Below are 17,783 nucleotides of genomic sequence, written 5' to 3' on the forward strand. Positions count from 1 at the left end.
CATGGCAAGTGTGCATATAAAGATGATATGGAAATGTGTATGTAGCAGGGAGTCTGCTTACCTATGACCTGAGTCTAACATTTAGAAACCAGAAGCACAGAAGTGATCTGCAAATTAAAAAATAAAGAGAATAAACCTTTACACTAAATGTCAGGCTCAGTCGATGCTCTGTGGAGCTTGAAGCAAAAATGGACTAACTATCAATCAGCGGAATCTTCCGCAGCATATTTTAGAAAAGTAAGATCTTGCTTCCAAGATTTCCAAAAGAAACCTACACAGGGTGTTAGAGCCAACTTCCTGTCTGCATTCTGTAAATCTCCACCCTGCTGAGGTGTCCTTGGCTAAGTCAGTCAATATCTGCCAGCTCCATGATTCCAGCCTGTCACTTTCACAGGGATAAACACGCCATCAGTAAAGGAAGACTGATATGTAGGAAAATATAGAGAGATTTCTCCCTAAGCTGGTTTTTGGCTATTTATATTTTAAATTTAATGTCCAGTTTCCTTCCTTTTTAAAATAAATCCACCTATTCTATAGAGAACTACAGACGAAAGTGCGTTTCAAAGGCCGATATATCTCTGTTCTGAATGCTGCAGGATCATGTGTTCTGGGATGTACCGACAAACGTTTGTGTGTCCACTTGCATGTGTGCTTATGCATTCGTGATTTCCCCTGCAGACTCTCCAACATGTGCTGTCATTGAGAAACACACTGAGAGGATTTACTAAACTTAGCACTTACTCCTGAGACGCCGACACCCTCTGTGCTCGTCCAGGCTTTGTGCAGGACACCTCTAAAACCCAGGCGATTAAACAACGAGATACTTAGCGGAATGCCTCTACAACCAGCAAGACTGCACCATGAAGAAAACCCAAAAACTAACCTTATTATTTTTAAGAGAGAATTTGTGGAAAATGCATTAAATGATAGCTGGCAACAGACAACATGCGTGTGATTCAAGTGGAAAATCCAATCAGAAACACATGCAAATGAAAGTATCGCGCTGTCTGCCCAAATACATGCAAGTATAGTCTGTATGTTCTGTGCCTGTGGCAGCCCTGTGACCTCACGTTCTGCACTAGCAGAGGTCTGTTACTTACCGAGTGATGTCACGATGCTAAAAACTGCCGCGAAAGTCTGCTAATCTACTACTCTTTAACTGAGAGAACACCCCACCCTCACCTGAGAGCAGAACAGTTATTGACCTCTCATCCCAAATCCACCCCACCCCTACCTGTGCAGCAGGGTGCATGTCTAGGCTGTGTGTGGGAGGTGTGAACAGAGGAGGAACCTGCAGCAACACCTGTATGACCGTCTCCTTCTTTCTCTCTGTGAGCTCGACAAACATCTCTGCCACCTCGATTCTATGCGCTCGTGAAGAAAAACAAGTCGCTCTGTCGGGAAAAGCACTCAACAAAGAAGGTAAGAGCGAAGATGCTGGAGGTGGATGATTCCTGTAGCCATCCTACAGAACACTTAGTGGAACTCAAAATGTAAGGGGGATCTGTTCTGCCAGTGATCTGTTTCCCCCTACATGAGGCTTCATCTTCGTTATGTTGCTGAGTGTCGAGGTGGTAGCTAGGTTATTCACTGTAAAGCATACCTTGAAATCGCATGGGCTGCATTTGTACTTCCACTCTCCTGTAAATGGCTAATTGTGGGTTAATTGACAACAAATCGCAAAAAAAAATACCTCCCGCTGAAATAAAGACGCATTGCTGACCTGGATGAGTCATGCTGAATTCTCAGCAAATACATAGCAAAAAAACAGTTTTTGGGGTTTTTATCACAGGGAAAAAGTCGACTCGTGTAATGCAAAACTGCTGGCTCTGGGCCAAATGTGCATCATTAGAGGCTCCGATTTCTTTGAAATTTGCTCCCGCTGCAGCTTGAAAGAAGCCTGCTCGAGGGTTTGAAGCTCAAATGAGCTGCCTCGAAGGCTTGTATTGCCCATTACTGCAACCAGAGGGGTTGCACTTCACGTGGGTTTTGAAAAGGCAACTAGTGTTCAATAAAAGAAGACAAACACAAACATGGTTGGAAAATAGACAATAAGACAATAAAATCAGGCTGCAGCTTATCTTCAAGTGATTTTGCCTTTACGGGTGTAAAAACAGCTTTTAAAATTCTAATTCCTGACTCTAGGTTCTGGCCTTGAGACAGACAATAGTTATTAATACAGTATAAAACTGAACAGAACTAAATTTGAGTTCAAATAAAGGAGAGTAGCAGAAGAGATACAGGTGATCATTAAAACTCTGTGTACACAATTCAGTAAGGCTTTTATTTTGAGCTTCCTTCTCAAGTGGAGGGGCTGATGCAGAACAAATCAACAGGTACTTCTGCCCCTATCTGAAAGGTTTTAATTGCACGTCTTTGGCATGTGAGAGCATTCCTCTCTCATCCTTCAGGGCCGGTGCTTGGCTCCGGCTCCGATCCGGCAGAAACGCCGCTCCCAAGCGCAGCACAAGTGGATGTAATTAAAATCAGTGAAACCGTGTATCCTCCACCTTGCATCAGCCCGTGATGTAAAGCGCCGCCACGCCGGCTTGATTTCTACGCCTGCAGGGATGTGTTTTGTTTTCTAATGCTAACATATTCAAAGTCACACTTTCATTGGCAGTCCAGAACCACGTTGGTGCAAAAACCTTTGCTTGTAGTCTTTTTCCTCCAGATGGAACACGCTACTAAAATACAATAATTCTCTGTTTATTCGGTTTCAGACGCGATTTGCCCTCTCTGCTGAACACCACAGCCCTTTTTTTTACGCCTGCAGAGCTTTTGTTGTTTGATTTGATCGATTAAAGTAATTTAAGACCTGTTTAAGCTTCTTCGGGCTTTCAGCGATCTGTCTGCTCATCCATTCCAGCCGATGGTTTCCCTCACATTACGATTTGCCTCATAGAAAATTTGAATGCTGATGCTCAATGCACTGTTGCATTCACATGTGACATTGTTCTCTGCAGAAATGGCAGCTTTCATCGTGACGTTATGCAAATGATCACTTTCCCCTCCATGAGCCGTGGACGCTGCATCGAGAAGAAAAGGTGTCGGTGGGGTTTGTCCTCATTTTGCTGAGGACCTCTCTGTGTTTTACAGACGGTTTCTCATCATGAGCATTCATGTCAGACAAGACTGACAGGACAGCCAGAGATCAGGTCTCGACTGCAGGGTAGAGCAGCAACACTGGAATCGATGAGATCTGAGGACTGAGCCTGTTTCTGTCAGGGAAGATCAATTCTTCAAGAGGGGAGACAGACAGACAGACAGACAGATAGAGAGAGAGAGAGAGAGAGAGAGAGAGAGAGAGAGAGAGAGAGAGAGAGAGAGAGAGAGAGAGAGTGTCCATTTTGGACTGTAGTCAAGAATAATATTGTCCAGTTCTCTTTGTTATTACTCACATGTCACAGTTTCTCTGCTGGGATATGCTGGATTTGCATTTTATCCGGTTTCTGGTTTGAACAGGCTAAAAGTGTCACATTGCGGTGACTGGGGTCAAAGAAACAGCACTATCAAGTGTCAAACCAGTCTCAGTATGTTGTTCAATGCAAGTGAACCTTGGGACAAGTCGTTCTATTTTATTTATGAAGCATCAATTACACAACACTTGAAGATGTTTTACAGAAGTAAGAGCCTCAACACTGAGCTGGCAGCACTGCATGTGACTGTGAATACATAAAAAGTAATACAACTAGATGAGAATCCCAAGCCAACCAGTGGGACGTCCTTCAGCAGCCTAAACAACAGCTGAGAGATGGTCCAGGGCCGGACCGGAGCCAGCTCTATGTAAAAGCTTTATTGAAAATGAAAGATTGAAGCCTGACCTTTAAAACGAAGATGGCATTTGCCCCTGAGGCCATACTGGGAGTCAGATCCACAGGAAGTTGTTGCTCAGAGCATAGTGTAAAAAGCACTGGTTCATGCTCAGAGCCCTGTGGAACTTCTGTATAGTTGGTAGATCCCTCGTTGAACAATGATGAACAATAATGTCCTTGTTTATCCTTTAAGAAGAGTAAAACTCAAATTCTGTCAGTAATGGCAGTGATTTTAGAACCATTGAGGTTACTACTTCTACTCACATTTTACAAGATTTTCATGGTACCAAAAAAGATTTTTAGCAGGAATATTTAATTAACTGACATTTGGGATTTGTGATTTAAGTGTTGTCATTTTTAAGAGCATTGCTTTTTTTGGTCTTTAAACGAAAAGCTTCACAGGAACTGATCATAATGCCGTTGGAAGTGCCAAATAGATGAATCGGAGTACAGCATTTCCAGCTCATTCTGTAACACTTAATGACCAAATGGCTCCTGGAAAACAAAAGCAGCAACTCTGTCGAGCACTTTTATTTTTTTTATAAGAGTTCAAATATTGATGTTGAAAGAAGCAGCACACATCAGTCAATCCCTCAAAAAAAATACCATCTTCTAAGATAAGGTCAGATAAATCAGTTCTAATTTGACTTCTGTTCATGGCTTTATGAGTCCCCCAGCATGACCCTCCCCAGAGAAAGGCCTCTGTGTGTGGGCAGCACTGGGTGGCTGCCACGATAAAGATACTTACCCTCAAAGCTTTGGTTCAAAATCCAATTTTTGTGCAAATCACAGAGGATTAATTAAAATTCTGATTGAAACTAAACATAAATGACAACTTCCACAATTGCATGAACGGACAGCAAAGTCTGTTTATATTTTCGGTCTCCAGAGATCATATTTTTATCGAGCTTTGAAATCCCGCAAAGCAGATGGAGATTTTTTAACTGGCTGTGAAGCGTTTCACTGATCTGAAGGCTTGCAAATCCTTAAAGGACTGGAAGTTTGGCACAGAAAATCAACAAAAAGAGCCTATTAGTTCTTATCATTTCTGGATGGATCATCAGTATGTGACTGACTGGCTGACCCACGAGCGGCGCTACCCTTGGATGAACAGTTGGGAAAAGTTGTAAAGACCTGTAAGGTGCAAGGAAAACAATATTTTGCTTTGTTTGTCCTCCGTAAAATTGAGAAATCAAAAATGGTCCAAAAATGAGAAAATAAAGGACCATCTGCTTCACAATTGCTGGACGGAAGAGCGGAATTTTAATCAAATAATAGTTTTAGACCGAGTGAATTTAAAGAGAAGCCAAATTTGTTGGCCATCACCTCAGCCAGGAGAAGGCTAGCAGGAGCGGGAAACTAGTTACGGAGGCGCTGGTTTCGTTTTTCACCTGCAGCTTCTGCTCTTCAATGCTACAATTAGACATTAAAAATGGCACTAAACTCATTTCTGGCTGATGGCTGTTGCTCAGGAATGCAAAGTGACTGCCTCGGTTGCACAATGCTCACAAAGCTCACCTTCAGGCTAACACCATAAGTTTCCTGTTACTGCGCCAAAGGGACTCTTGTAGTCTGTTTTTGGTCTGATTGGATTTATTAATCGTTTAAAATTAAGATTTTGTTTAATGGGACTGTGAATTATTTGTTCTGCTTTGGTTGAATTCATTGGTATAATCATAGACTCCCTTCCCGGCGATGTCACGTGGATATTGATATTTAAATTGTCGGTGAATTTGATTGTTTATGCTCTTTTCATTCAGTTCCCAGTGGCTGTTTTTGCCTTCAGTGATAAGTAAATATTTGATTTCCATATCCTGAAAGCAGGATATTTGGACGGCTCAGTTTAGAACTGATCACTGGTTTCTACAGCATCTCCCAGTCTGGAAATGGGCTCACCTGGTCTGGGTGATGGTACAAATTCTTGATTGCTCTGCAGTTTGTATGAGAATAGACGGCCGTTCATTGTCTCAGAGCTTCTGGATCAGTTTATTATTCCAGTATAAACAGAGAGAAACACTTCTTCTAGTCCACCTGCAGAAATGAAAGATTGAAATGCGTTAAAGGAGGATGGTGATGGTTGTGGTGGGGGGATTCGTATTATATCTTGACTGATAAACTCTCTAACCAGGGATCACCATCAACACGATGTGCATGCTTTAGTGGTCTGAGGAAACTGGTCGGAGAAAGACAGCACTTTGGACTGGTTCTCAGTGTGTATGTGTGCAGGATTAGCGTGGCTTAGAACAGATTAGATAATTATAGACACCTGCTGTCTAAGCGCGCTGTGTGTGTGTGGTCAGGTGTTGCAGCATGAGGTCGGCCTGGTGCTGAGGGCAGAAAAGGCGGAGCCCTGGCGCGGATGTGCATGGACGAGTGCTCTGCCATGTGCCAGCTTGTCTTTCTGCTCAGAGAGCTCAGTAATGGGACTCCTCACACGTGCACGCACACGTACATGAGATAAAGCTAAAATACTTGTTTTGTTTCAGAATAATCTCTGGTAAGGACAGCCGACACACTCCACGCTAGGTTACACTGGATTACATTAAGATATTATGTGCTAACAACACTGACCACATATTACAGTCGCGCAGAGTACACAGTGGAAGCTTTTCCCCACTTTTTCTCGCTCATTTTGCAGACGTGCGCTCCACACAGGTGCAGTTATAAATCACTTAGTAGCGACAAGTGAGAATTTCACTTCCAATATTTTGAGTCGCAGAACTCAAATGTCCTTCAGAGGTGGCCATCCTCTCCCTTCTCCCTCATGCATTATAGAAATAACCCAATCTTTCATTTGTTGAAATCAACTTGTGATTTCTAAACCAAAAATATCTGTTTAAATAAGGAAAGGAATCCAAAAAAGTAGCATTCAGACCTGATTAAATGCTCACAATGTGTCCAGGGCTGAGCTGCAATCAGTGTTGCTTGGTTTGTGCTCTTAATCAACTGTTGTTGTGCTAATTGACATCTCCTCGAAGTGTTGTGCAGCTTAATTAGCAAGTGTCTGGGACTGCAGCATAGCAATAATCAAGACTGTGACATTTACATGCATTGTTCTGCTTCCTCTAACTAGAACCTCAACACAACATAAATAAATTGTATGTGCAACACACTCAAGCTCTGATAAAAAAGGATTTACATAAGCCCAGACTATCCGTTTAATATCCGTTCTGCATTGTCTGAGAAGGCCCCGATGATTAACAGCTACCAGAGAAATCTCACCTGCAACACTCCTAACTTGACATTGTCCACTCAGGACACAGCTCACGCCCCAAATTCCGCTCTGTGTGTAGTGACGGCTGCAGCTCTCACCACTCCGGAGAACAAAATCTATCTAGATGTAAAAGATTTCTTGAGCAAGTGATCCAAAATGGGTTTTTTTGACTAAAGGTGACCAAGCTGTTGACACAGCCCCCCTTTCACCCCCCAATCCCCCCCGCCTGATGTTTGAGGTCAGTTGTGGCCAGTGTTTGTCTGAGATGGAGGAAAAAAGACTAAGGGGGAATCAATAAAAACTGAGTAAAGGCTGAGTAAAATCTGTTCTATTCGTCCAGCTGATCTGAGCAGCCACGATACTCTTCAGATAAATGTGCATTATTGGCTCTCATTTGTCTTTTGGGTGACGTTCAGGGCATTCTTCTGGGACATCTTTTCTAGATGGCCGTCTGACTGTATACACACAACCAGAGGAAAAGAGCGAGAGGGACTTTCACTCTTTAGCTAATTTAAGTAACCTGACTCCGCCTTCCACGCCAGTAGGACCTTGTGTTAAATCATTTTACCCGTGCACACCACTCTGAATGAACTGGCCTCCACTGGTTGTTGGCAGACACTGAGGAAGGACGGCTTCTCAAGAGCTGGGCAGGTCATTGTCACTGAGGACTAAAGGACCCTACAAGTTCTTTCTGGATTTTTCAGTGCAAAAGGCATGAATTTGTCACTGTTTTCTCCACTGGTGCCAATGGCTTTGTAGTAACTCTCCACGGTTTCAGACAAAAAGTAACTGGTAAGTATCATTTGTAGCATGTAGTGATGTGGGATTGCTTGGTGAGGATGAGTCAACAAGGTGATGTCGAGTAGGTATTTGACAGCTTTAGGATGCAGCAGAAATAGAGAACTTTTGGAAGGTTTCTAGGTTCCTGCAGACAACTGCGGCTCCTGGCTCCTATAATCACAATTCCTTTGTTGTGATTCTGATATGGAATTTTCAATGAATCTTTCCGCTGCTGTCGCTTTTCCTGATAAACACCATCAATTTCAGTGAAAGTTTGAGGCAAGGGTTAATGATCCCCTGCATCGGAGTGGCAAACGCACTGACATTGGCTCCTTGACTTTACCTTGGAAGCCCGTTTTCTGTTGCATAACTCGATTACTTGTGCACTGTAGGAGCCCATTTTTATCCTCTGTAAAAGGCTTACGTCTCGTTAAGGAGAGCAAAGTTTATCAGACTGTCGTGACTGTCTGGACAGCTCTGTCTTCACCTTGTATGTTCCCTCCTGCTTTCTATATCATGTGAACTTAAGAAAAACCCAATTTAATGCAGCCGTGTTGTCAGGAAGGTTATTAAATTAAGGAAGAGGAATGGATGCTACAGCACCAAAGATTAAACTTATTTTTCCGGTTTTGTCTTTTTTTCTTTTTAGCTCAGAAACACTTCTTCGTCTACTTGCTAACCACTGCAGAATAAGCACTTTTGTATTGGGAAAAGCACCTGTTGTGGCTTCACTTATCTGGCCTGTGAGAGTTTGAAGGACACGATGGTCCAGTTGACTTGGGCATTTGCTGTTACATAACCGTGCACGTCTGTGCTCTGCAGAGGATTTAAAGGCTACACAGGGGAGAGCTGATCTTTAAGTCAAAGTAGCTTTGTGCCACGCCACAACAACCCTGGTTGTCATGACACTTAAGTGGCAAAGCTGTGACATGAAGGAACAGCATCTACGTAAGAGTTACATTCAAGCAACAGCATCATGCTGACTACAAGTCAAAGCATCCACATCTGGACAGACAGACAGACAGACAGACAGACAGACAGACAGACAGACAGACAGACAGACAGACAGACAGACAGACAGACAGACAGACAGACAGACAGACAGACAGACAGACAGACAGACAGACAGACAGATAAATAGATAGATAGATTTGAGTAGGAGCAGCAGTAGGACTAGCATCAACCTCCCTGCATTAATTCAAACATATCAAGGGTGGAATTATTTGTGTAAAAAGGAAATGCAGATTAATTCTGTGCTAATGGGTGGAGAATGTCAGCTGCTAATCATGAAAGGGCATCTGCAAACTTACTAGAAATCTTCATGCATTAAAAATGCATGCAGAATTAATTGGGTTTAATCTCATGTGCCTGTCCCCCCATTAATTACTTATTGACACAGTGACTCATTTGAAGAAGAAAAAAAAGAAAACCTTTCGAACCCTCATTAGTCATCTAGTATATTATTGGATTGCCATGTTCCCATTGTTATATGGACTTTGGTGAGCTGTTTGTCAAGTTTAAAAATCTCCCACATGATCTGAGATATCAAAAAAACAAACTTGAGATTAATTTCCCATTTATCAATGAAATGAACTTAACTGGATAACGGATGTTATTATTTCAATCCAGAATAATGTGGTAGAGAGAGAGTGATGGTCAATAATTGATATCAGCCCCTTTTCAATAATTCCAGTGCCAACAAAATGCAGCAAATAAAGCAAGTGGAGGTCAGGATGGACGAGAGCCACCTGGAAGCCAAAGTGGATGCTCCGGAGAGCACGTGTAGCATGGTCTGCGATAAAATCATGAAGAACATGGTTCTCACTCTCACGATCCTGGGTAAGTACTCTGGGCACTGCCATGGTGCCTCCACTTATAATCCACCAGTTATACGTCTGTTTATATTGGTCTCAGCCACGTGGGGATTGGGGGGGGTACTCAGTGCCAGCATGCATTTAAAAAGGGAAACAGGGATTATTGCTCATGAAGCTCCTACAGAAGGGTGGACAAACACACCTGCGGATGATTAACCTTAACTGCGTGTTTTTTTGGAAATGGAAAACGGGAGCAACAGGAACCACAGGGTGAAACCCCCCCTGTTGTGAGGAAGAACATACAAATGTCACTGCGCATGCAAATACAAAAAGTTCTCGGTGAGAAACAAATGGGATGGTGACTGAAGTGTTTCCCTGGATGCTTTAAATAGCAAGAATCCCAGAGAGAACACGGAGGCGTTTACAATTCTTTAAAATTACACTGTGACTAAAGTGAAGCCTATATAGCCCTTAGCATGTGTAGCATAGATTTATATAAATTTCCACGGATAAATTTTTTTTTTTAATACAGTTGATTCCATTTGCTCTGTTGATAGCTGAGATAGCTAAGTCTTTCGTTTCTCATGCAAAGGGAAGCTGAAATAAACTGAAGGGAAACATTAGATGCTGACTTTGACGCTCAATCTCTGCCGTCACTACAGGTGACACTGTGCCATTTACAAGCCCTTCGGTTTAGCTAGGGCATTGACGTATTTGCATTTTGCGGCACTGAGTCACCTGCCTTTGTGAATCACTCCTTATTTTGCCCCCTTTTAGGTGTTTTTCTGGGTTCTATTGCTGGAATGCTGCTGCGGCACATATCGCCTCTGCCTGCTGAAGTTATTATGATCATCGCCTTCCCGGGAGAGATCCTAATGAGGATGCTGAAGATGCTTGTTTTGCCTCTTGTTGTTTCCAGCCTGGTCACAGGTGGGTGAGGTATATTAGCTCCTTTATGTGCTGCTGAAAACACCTGTTACAAATTGCGACAGCACAGTGAGGCTTGTGACAGGACTCTGACAGGACCGGCTCCTTTCTCTATTTAGGCTATTGAGGTTTCGAGCATTGGTGACTCCGCTGTCCACCTCACAGCTAAACTGATGGCAGTGCTGGGTGGGCTTATCGCTTTACTGCTGCCAGCCACTAGAGGGCGATTGCGATGTTTGTTCTTACTGCGGCCTAGTTTTGCAGAGCTTTCCCGTTTCAGTCTTTCATAGTTGAAAAGCAGCTCTACTGACAATGAGATCACATGGTTGGATTGCCCACTGAAGAACATTTCTATGAAAGTAAACTTAATCATTATTTTCTAAACTGATCTTTATTCATCCATCCAAAGGGTTTGATTCTGGATGAGCGCAGGGTTGGGTTTTATTTCTTTGATATCAACATTAATCACATAGTTCTATAAACTGCACAAAAAAGGCATCTCTTGATTTATCTTCCATATATTTTGTGATTTTGAACCCACCAGTTATTTTCTTCTTTTATAAAATATACATTGAACTGTTGACTTGGAAGCTCTGTGTCACCTATCGCTTTGCTTATTTTGGATTTTAAGCCTCTGTCACTACATCAAGCTGCATTGAACAGCTTCCAAATACAAATTTAACATTTGGAATCAACTCCAGACCTTTAATCCACTTAATTTTTCATGGAATAAGGGTGAAATAGACATTTGGAAATGATGCTGCTTTATATTCAATTTTCCAACTACATATCATGATATGGAAGCAATGCCGTGCAGGTAAAGCAGATTTAATCCACCACAGTATTCAAATCACAACCTCCACATCTTTATTGTGGCTATGTGATTCCATGTATATTCAGCAGATGTGTGTGATGTGATGTTGTTTTCTCTTTACTTTTAAATGGGCAACAAAGGCTGTCGAGGTGACGTCTGGTTGACTCGGAAGGGTCTGGATGTAATGATGTAATGTCAGTGAAAGAAAGCCAAACAGGCTGATATGAAAAAGGAAGTTGATAATGAACATTGTTTATTTGGGCCAAAGAAAGTCACTCCAGTATTTAACACCTATAAGTTAGACTCTACAAGAAATGAAATTGCAAGTAAAAATGACCAAAGCAGGATGCTATTTCTACAGCATCCAGTCATATTAATGTGGTTATTTTATAATTTTAATCTGAGATCAGATGGATTAATTGATAGGAAACCAGATCTCCAGGTGAAAGAATGATTATCACTTTCATATGTAACAGTCTCAATGTTTGCAGCAGCGCCGCCTCTGCGGTCGCTGTGTCCTGGCCTGCTGTTCGAGCATGCAGGCACATTAACATTACCGCTCCTCCACAGCACTGAGAGGGCACATGACTTCGATCAAGCCTTCATTACCAAAGCCAATTACCCTCAGCCAAGCATTGTAATGTCAGAGAAGGCCGTCGTTTGCTTTGTGTGGAGACATCTCGCCCCTCCACGACTCAGTGTTTGTCACTGTCTGTCACACCACATAACTGAAACCCAGAATTCGAAAGCTACTTCCAATTACCTAGCTATGTGCAAATATATAATTAAGTTTGTGACTGAGTCTACCCACATTGGGATCAATTTAGAGGGAATTCTTGGGTACAGAATCTGTGTTTGTGCACAGCACAACCGCCTAGGCGAAAACAACCGCAATCACGACGCCAGCATCGTCTCTTATCTAAATGAGGTGGCCTTCTGTTTGTGGAGGCTCCAGATCAAATTCTGCAATGAAATTAGTAGCTGTGAGGACATTAGAAACAATTTGGTTAGAGGAAGTTATGACCCTAATCCAGTTATTTTCTGTTTAAATTATTTCAAGACCCAAAAGATATCTTAGGCAAACACAGTCCAGCTAAACTGTGTGTGAGTACTTACTTTTCTCTCCTGTGGCAACAGGACTTGCTGGTTTAGATGCAAAATCCAGCGGGCGTCTGGGCACCCGGGCCATGGTGTATTATATGACCACGACAGTGATCGCTGCTGTTCTGGGAGTGGTCCTAGTGCTGCTGATCCATCCAGGGAACCCTAAGCTGAAGGCCAACCTGGGACAAGGAAAGAAGAACGAAGATGTGTCCAGCGTGGACGCTTTCTTAGATCTCGTCCGAAACCTTTTCCCAGAAAATTTGGTGCAGGCCTGCTTTCAACAGGTAGGGGGGCGGGTTTCACTTGGGATTAAGACTTTGCATTCATGTCCTTTTCCGACGATCCTTTTTTTCTTTTCTTTTTTCATCCAGATCCAGACAGTTACCACCAAAGTACCAGTGCCCACCAATCGAACAAAGGGACCTCCACAATTCACAGTGAAACGGTCACTTCAGTTCAAGGGCGGGATGAATGTCTTGGGTAAGTAGCATTGGAATCTACATCCTTGTGAAAAACCAAGAACACCACAAATTAAAGATCTTTTTATTTGTCCACTTCACACAATAGCCAATCATTTGCTGCAACCTGAAAAAAACAAACCATTGGTGATATGGTTCCTTTTCTCTCAGGTTTGATCGGATTCTTTGTGGCTTTTGGCGTTATCATGGGGAAAATGGGAGAAAAGGCCAAACTGATGTTGGATTTTTTCAACGTCTTGAATGACATCGTCATGAGGCTCGTTAGCGCCATTATGTGGTAAGTGCAACATTGCACATTTCCCTTTACATTCGCAGGCCCTTCTTCACCCTACGTGAATCCGGTATGATGTATTTCAAAGCTCCATCAGCACTATATGGCCCCAGAACACTCCCTCCAGAATGATTCCAAACAGATAGATGGTAGATCCAATAGACTAATCTGTAGCTGTTCTTGTTACAATAACACCCCGTGTCCACCCTCAGGTACTCGCCTTTTGGTATCGCCTGCCTTATCTGTGGAAAGATCATCTCCATTGCTGACTTGGAGGTGGTTGCAAAGCAGCTTGGGATGTATATGATCACCGTGATTGTGGGACTCCTCATCCATGGCGGAATCTTCCTCCCAACCATATATTTTGTAATAGTTAGGCAAAATCCCTTCAAGTTCTTCATGGGGGTCTTCCAGGCTTGGGTCACAGCGCTAGGGACAGCATCCAGGTATTACGAAAGACTGGATTTATTCCTGATTCTGGCTTCCTTGCATGATTTCCTTTAAATGATAAGTTGTGAAATACTGTTCCAAACATTCCTTTTTGTGGGCCTGCGTTATTGTCTCATACTTCCTCCTTCCTATCATGATGGTTCATGCTCTGGCCTGCTGACTGTCTCATCACCCTTGTGAAACGCTTCTTTATTATTCGTTTCACTTATGACTTCAGGCAATACAGATGCTAGAGATCAAGTTTTGTTTGTATTTTTGTAAAATGTCACAAAAGTTCTACCCTTTGGGGTTAGGTTGTCGTTGAATAATGAATGAATAATGAATTTTCTTTCCTCAGTGCCGGTACTTTGCCTGTCACGTTTCGATGCTTGGAGGAGAACCTGGGCATCGACAAGAGAGTGACGCGTTTCGTGCTCCCAGTGGGCGCCACCATCAACATGGATGGGACTGCACTGTATGAGGCCGTGGCAGCCATCTTCATCGCTCAGATGAACGGCATTTCGCTTGATTGGGGCCAGATTGTTACAGTCAGGTGAGGCTTCAGCTGCAGGGCTGCAGTGATGAGGACAGATAGCCAATGAGACACTGAAGAATATGGCATCACTGACTATTACTGACACATGGCTTTGTAACAGGTGACCCTTGTTTTCCTTGCAGTATGACAGCCACAATGGCCAGTGTCGGTGCTGCCAGTATTCCCAGCGCAGGACTGGTGACCATGGTTCTGATCCTCACTGCGGTCGGGCTACCCACCCAGGACATCAGCCTCCTGGTCGCTGTCGACTGGTTGCTGTAAGCCCATCTGCATTGTGTTATATATGACAGTGATACCAATGCTGAGAGTAATTTACGAGTGCATTTTTTTGCCTGTCCTTGCGGCGCAGAGATCGTTTCCGCACGTCAGTCAATGTCGTTGGGGATTCGTACGGGGCGGGCATCGTGTACCACCTTTCGAAACACGAGCTGGACTCCTTTGATAACCAACAGACCCGGATGGAGGACTTTGAGATTGCAAAGAATCAGTCGTTCTTTGAAAACCGCACCAACCAGAACGTATACGCTCACCACAACTCAATCTTGATAGACGACTGCAAGGTACATTTCACATTAACGGACATAGAGACGTGCATGTAGAAAATCGCCCACCCCCTCCAGCTCTGTGCTTTGTTCTGTGTTTGTGTTCCTTTTCTGTCACTTCTTTTACTGGTGTCTTTGTGTCTAGCAAATGTCATATTTTCACCTTCAAAACATATTTTATTTTGGGATTTTTTTTTACTAACAGTGATGGGAAGGATACATATTTTTATATGTATTTACTCTTGATCTTATGAAAAAGCAGTTTTTGTGATACCGAGCTCAGTCAGCTGTTGTTTCATATTTTATTTTATTTTATACTTTATCAGAATTCCACAATGTTGTACCCACTTATATATGATTTTTATTTTCCTGTGGCATGTTTTCTTTGTATCCATTTTCGTCTCCGTAATTGGACATGTATTTTGTGGCAGCCCTGACCAAATTGCAGCTCTTTTTTTTCCATCAAGTGGTATACATAAAGACTGCTGTTTCACTGGCTTTTGAAAGGTCCTTTCCCTTTAACAAATAAACAGAATAGCTTGTTAAATAGTTTGATCCTGTTACTCCCAGAGTGTTGTCTCTTTAATACAACTTTGGGTCTGATGCCAAAGTTGCATACTAGCTTCATTTTGTAATTCAGTTGGGCAGAGAATCCATTAAATACATGGCCAACACAATGACAATTATCCTTGTTTTTTCGCTAAATTGTAACTGAAATAAAAAAAGATGATTGGTTTGCTGTTGCATCTAATGTGAGGAAGTCACACATTATCTCCTCTCCCGCAATGAAACGTCTCATCGTAAAGAAACAATGGCTTCTCTGCTCCCAATCACTGATGCTTTGTAAAATACGGTGCCAAAGTTAGATGTTGTTACTCACTACTTGCAGGTGGGTACGATGGGCAAAAACGGCAAGACTGCAGATTTCTCTCTTGTTGAGGAAGAGCCATGGAAATGCGAGTAAAGCAGATCTGGACGCTGCACCTTACCAACACGTTAAACTTCGTCCAGGAAACTTTAATAGACAGCAACACTGAATATGAGAAGAGAAAAGCAACATTCAGCCAAGTCAACTGAAATGCAATGACCCACAGTTGTACAGTCCTTCAGCTGCTGGAGCAGATCACACCTGGACACCCGCAACAAAAAATCGGTGCATTTCGTGCAACTTGACAACAGATGATTGACTCATCTGTTAACAACACTCAGGGCCTTACCTGGTGCTGCAAGCTTCTTGTTTGGTCAACCAGAGAGTTCTTCTACCTTGGGCAACATCTTCATTTTTTTTCCTTGTGTTAGATCAGATTAGTGAGATGAAGTGATTGAAGGAGCACTAAGCAAACAGACAATATCAAGTTCCTGGAAGTATTGTTAATTGATAGCCACTGTTAATGGTTTATTTATTTACTTCTTACCATACCGTGTAGCTGTGATTACTGACACACACTCTGAAAGAAAAGTGAAACGACAACCTGGCAATGGAACGGAGCATGTCTTTATGCTCCGTTTGATTGCCAAAAATGCTGGATCACTGCGTTACCTTTGACTTTTTGACTTAAAGGATTACACACTGATGATGTCACCTCGGCTAAGAAGCAAAGCTTAGGATTTAGAACATAAGAGGAACACATGTGGCCTCTAAATGTGGCAGCAAACAGTACTAAATGTGTTGCGGATAATACTGCAAGTGAAGGTTGCCCTTCCAAATATTCAGTTTTGTTTATATGTTCCTTTTGATCAAAGCACTGATTTTGTTTGTAGTAAAAACAAAAAAAATACGCCTGTGTTCTGTTTTCTTTTTTAACGCTTCTGAGAGGGAGGAGAGGAAGGTTTAGCAAAGGATCAGAACAAAAAGATGAGAAAAAACGATGTCTCCAACCCTCAAAAAGCCAGTGCATTGATGTTTATTTCTTTTTGTGATAATCTTGCCTTGAATACGTCAAATACAGGGTGCAGGAGGTGTGACAACTCACAACCTTCTGGACGAAGTTACCATTATTCACTTTACCAGAATAGTGGATGACATCTTAGTAAACATCTCTAAAAAAAGAGAGAGAGAGGACAGCTGGGCTCTCCTGTAATCACACTTGGAATCGATGGACTGTGTTCACATCTGTTTTTCAAGTGCATGCTTAATTCTGCTACCTGCCCTAGCATTAATGTGAAACCATAGCAACAAGATTATTGGATGTTGGCTGGATTGTTTATTTATTTTAAAACTCTGTTGGAAAGAAGCAACAGCATGTTCATGTTTAAAGTGCCTCCTTGCACTTTGTATATATATAATTTTTAGCTCAGAATGAATCATATACTGTATATATATATATACTGTATATATATATATATATACATACAGTATATATATATGTATATATATATATATATATATATATATATATATATATATATATACAGTATATATATATATATTTAGATCCAACATTAATGATTAGCTGTTTCAGTTTATTGTGAATTTAGGAACATTAATTACAGACTGTATTTGAGAAGCAATCTGAAATGAAGGCTACTGGGATTAAGCAACAGCCTCCTTGTTAAAAAGAAAATAATGTGTTTGTTTTTTGTTTGTTTTTTTCTTCCTGGGTATGTGCGAGAACATCTTTACGCCAAGACTCCAGATGCAGCAACTTGAAATATAACATCCCTCATTTGTGGACACGTTCTACAATTGTTAGATGGTTATTGACTGGTTATAGCTCATTTAGGAGGACTGTTATTAACCCCCCCCCCCCCCTCCTCTCCCTAAATTCTATGCGCTGAACATCAGAGCTGGCAGCTGCTGTGTGTGTAAAGTTGTTCTCAGCAAAACATGTTTTGGCTCAAGCCCTTGATGTCTTGACATCTAGTGTCCGGCTGTGCCAGCACTAGAGGAGACTTCCTTCCTCTGCAATTACCACCATACCAACGATTTCTGTGAAAAATCACTTCCCATCACTTTCCCATATTGCAGTTGTTACTGAGCCTTGATTATATAGGAATGCATCTATAGTTGCCCGAGTGTAGCAAGGATTTTTTATGTG

The 17,783-nt window shown here is 42.2% G+C and overlaps 1 protein-coding gene across 3 annotated transcripts; it reads left to right on the top strand.

The window, feature by feature from the left end:
• The first annotated feature begins 1,318 nt into the window (after positions 1 to 1,318).
• LOC101069380 (excitatory amino acid transporter 2) lies at positions 1,319 to 16,630 on the top strand. Of its 3 annotated transcripts, XM_029846766.1 has the most exons (11): positions 7,615 to 7,821; positions 9,503 to 9,648; positions 10,401 to 10,553; positions 12,502 to 12,752; positions 12,840 to 12,948; positions 13,098 to 13,224; positions 13,431 to 13,664; positions 14,006 to 14,200; positions 14,326 to 14,460; positions 14,553 to 14,763; positions 15,635 to 16,630. In XM_029846766.1, exons 2-11 carry the CDS (start codon positions 9,513 to 9,515, stop codon positions 15,707 to 15,709), a joined length of 1,626 nt encoding a protein of 541 aa, XP_029702626.1. In that variant the 5' UTR covers positions 7,615 to 7,821; positions 9,503 to 9,512; the 3' UTR covers positions 15,710 to 16,630. The 3 variants fall into 3 exon arrangements, with proteins under 3 accessions (XP_029702625.1, XP_029702626.1, XP_029702624.1); XM_029846765.1 differs by lacking the exon at positions 7,615 to 7,821 and adding an exon at positions 1,319 to 1,422 and having other exon boundaries at positions 12,502 to 12,948; XM_029846764.1 differs by having other exon boundaries at positions 12,502 to 12,948.
• The last annotated feature ends 1,153 nt before the right edge of the window (positions 16,631 to 17,783 follow it).

Source organism: Takifugu rubripes, chromosome 13 (assembly GCF_901000725.2).
Source record: "Takifugu rubripes chromosome 13, fTakRub1.2, whole genome shotgun sequence".
Classification (NCBI taxonomy): Eukaryota; Metazoa; Chordata; class Actinopteri; order Tetraodontiformes; family Tetraodontidae; genus Takifugu; species Takifugu rubripes.

Bases quoted from the DNA above. Each gene is read 5' to 3' on its own strand.
- LOC101069380 (XM_029846765.1), top strand. From the start codon at position 9,513: ATGCAGCAAATAAAGCAAGTGGAGGTCAGGATGGACGAGAGCCACCTG. The intron at 10,554-12,501 runs GTGGGTGAGGTA...CTGTGGCAACAG, and splicing joins TGTTTCCAGCCTGGTCACAG to GACTTGCTGGTTTAGATGCA. The intron at 14,201-14,325 runs GTGAGGCTTCAG...TTTTCCTTGCAG, and splicing joins GGCCAGATTGTTACAGTCAG to TATGACAGCCACAATGGCCA.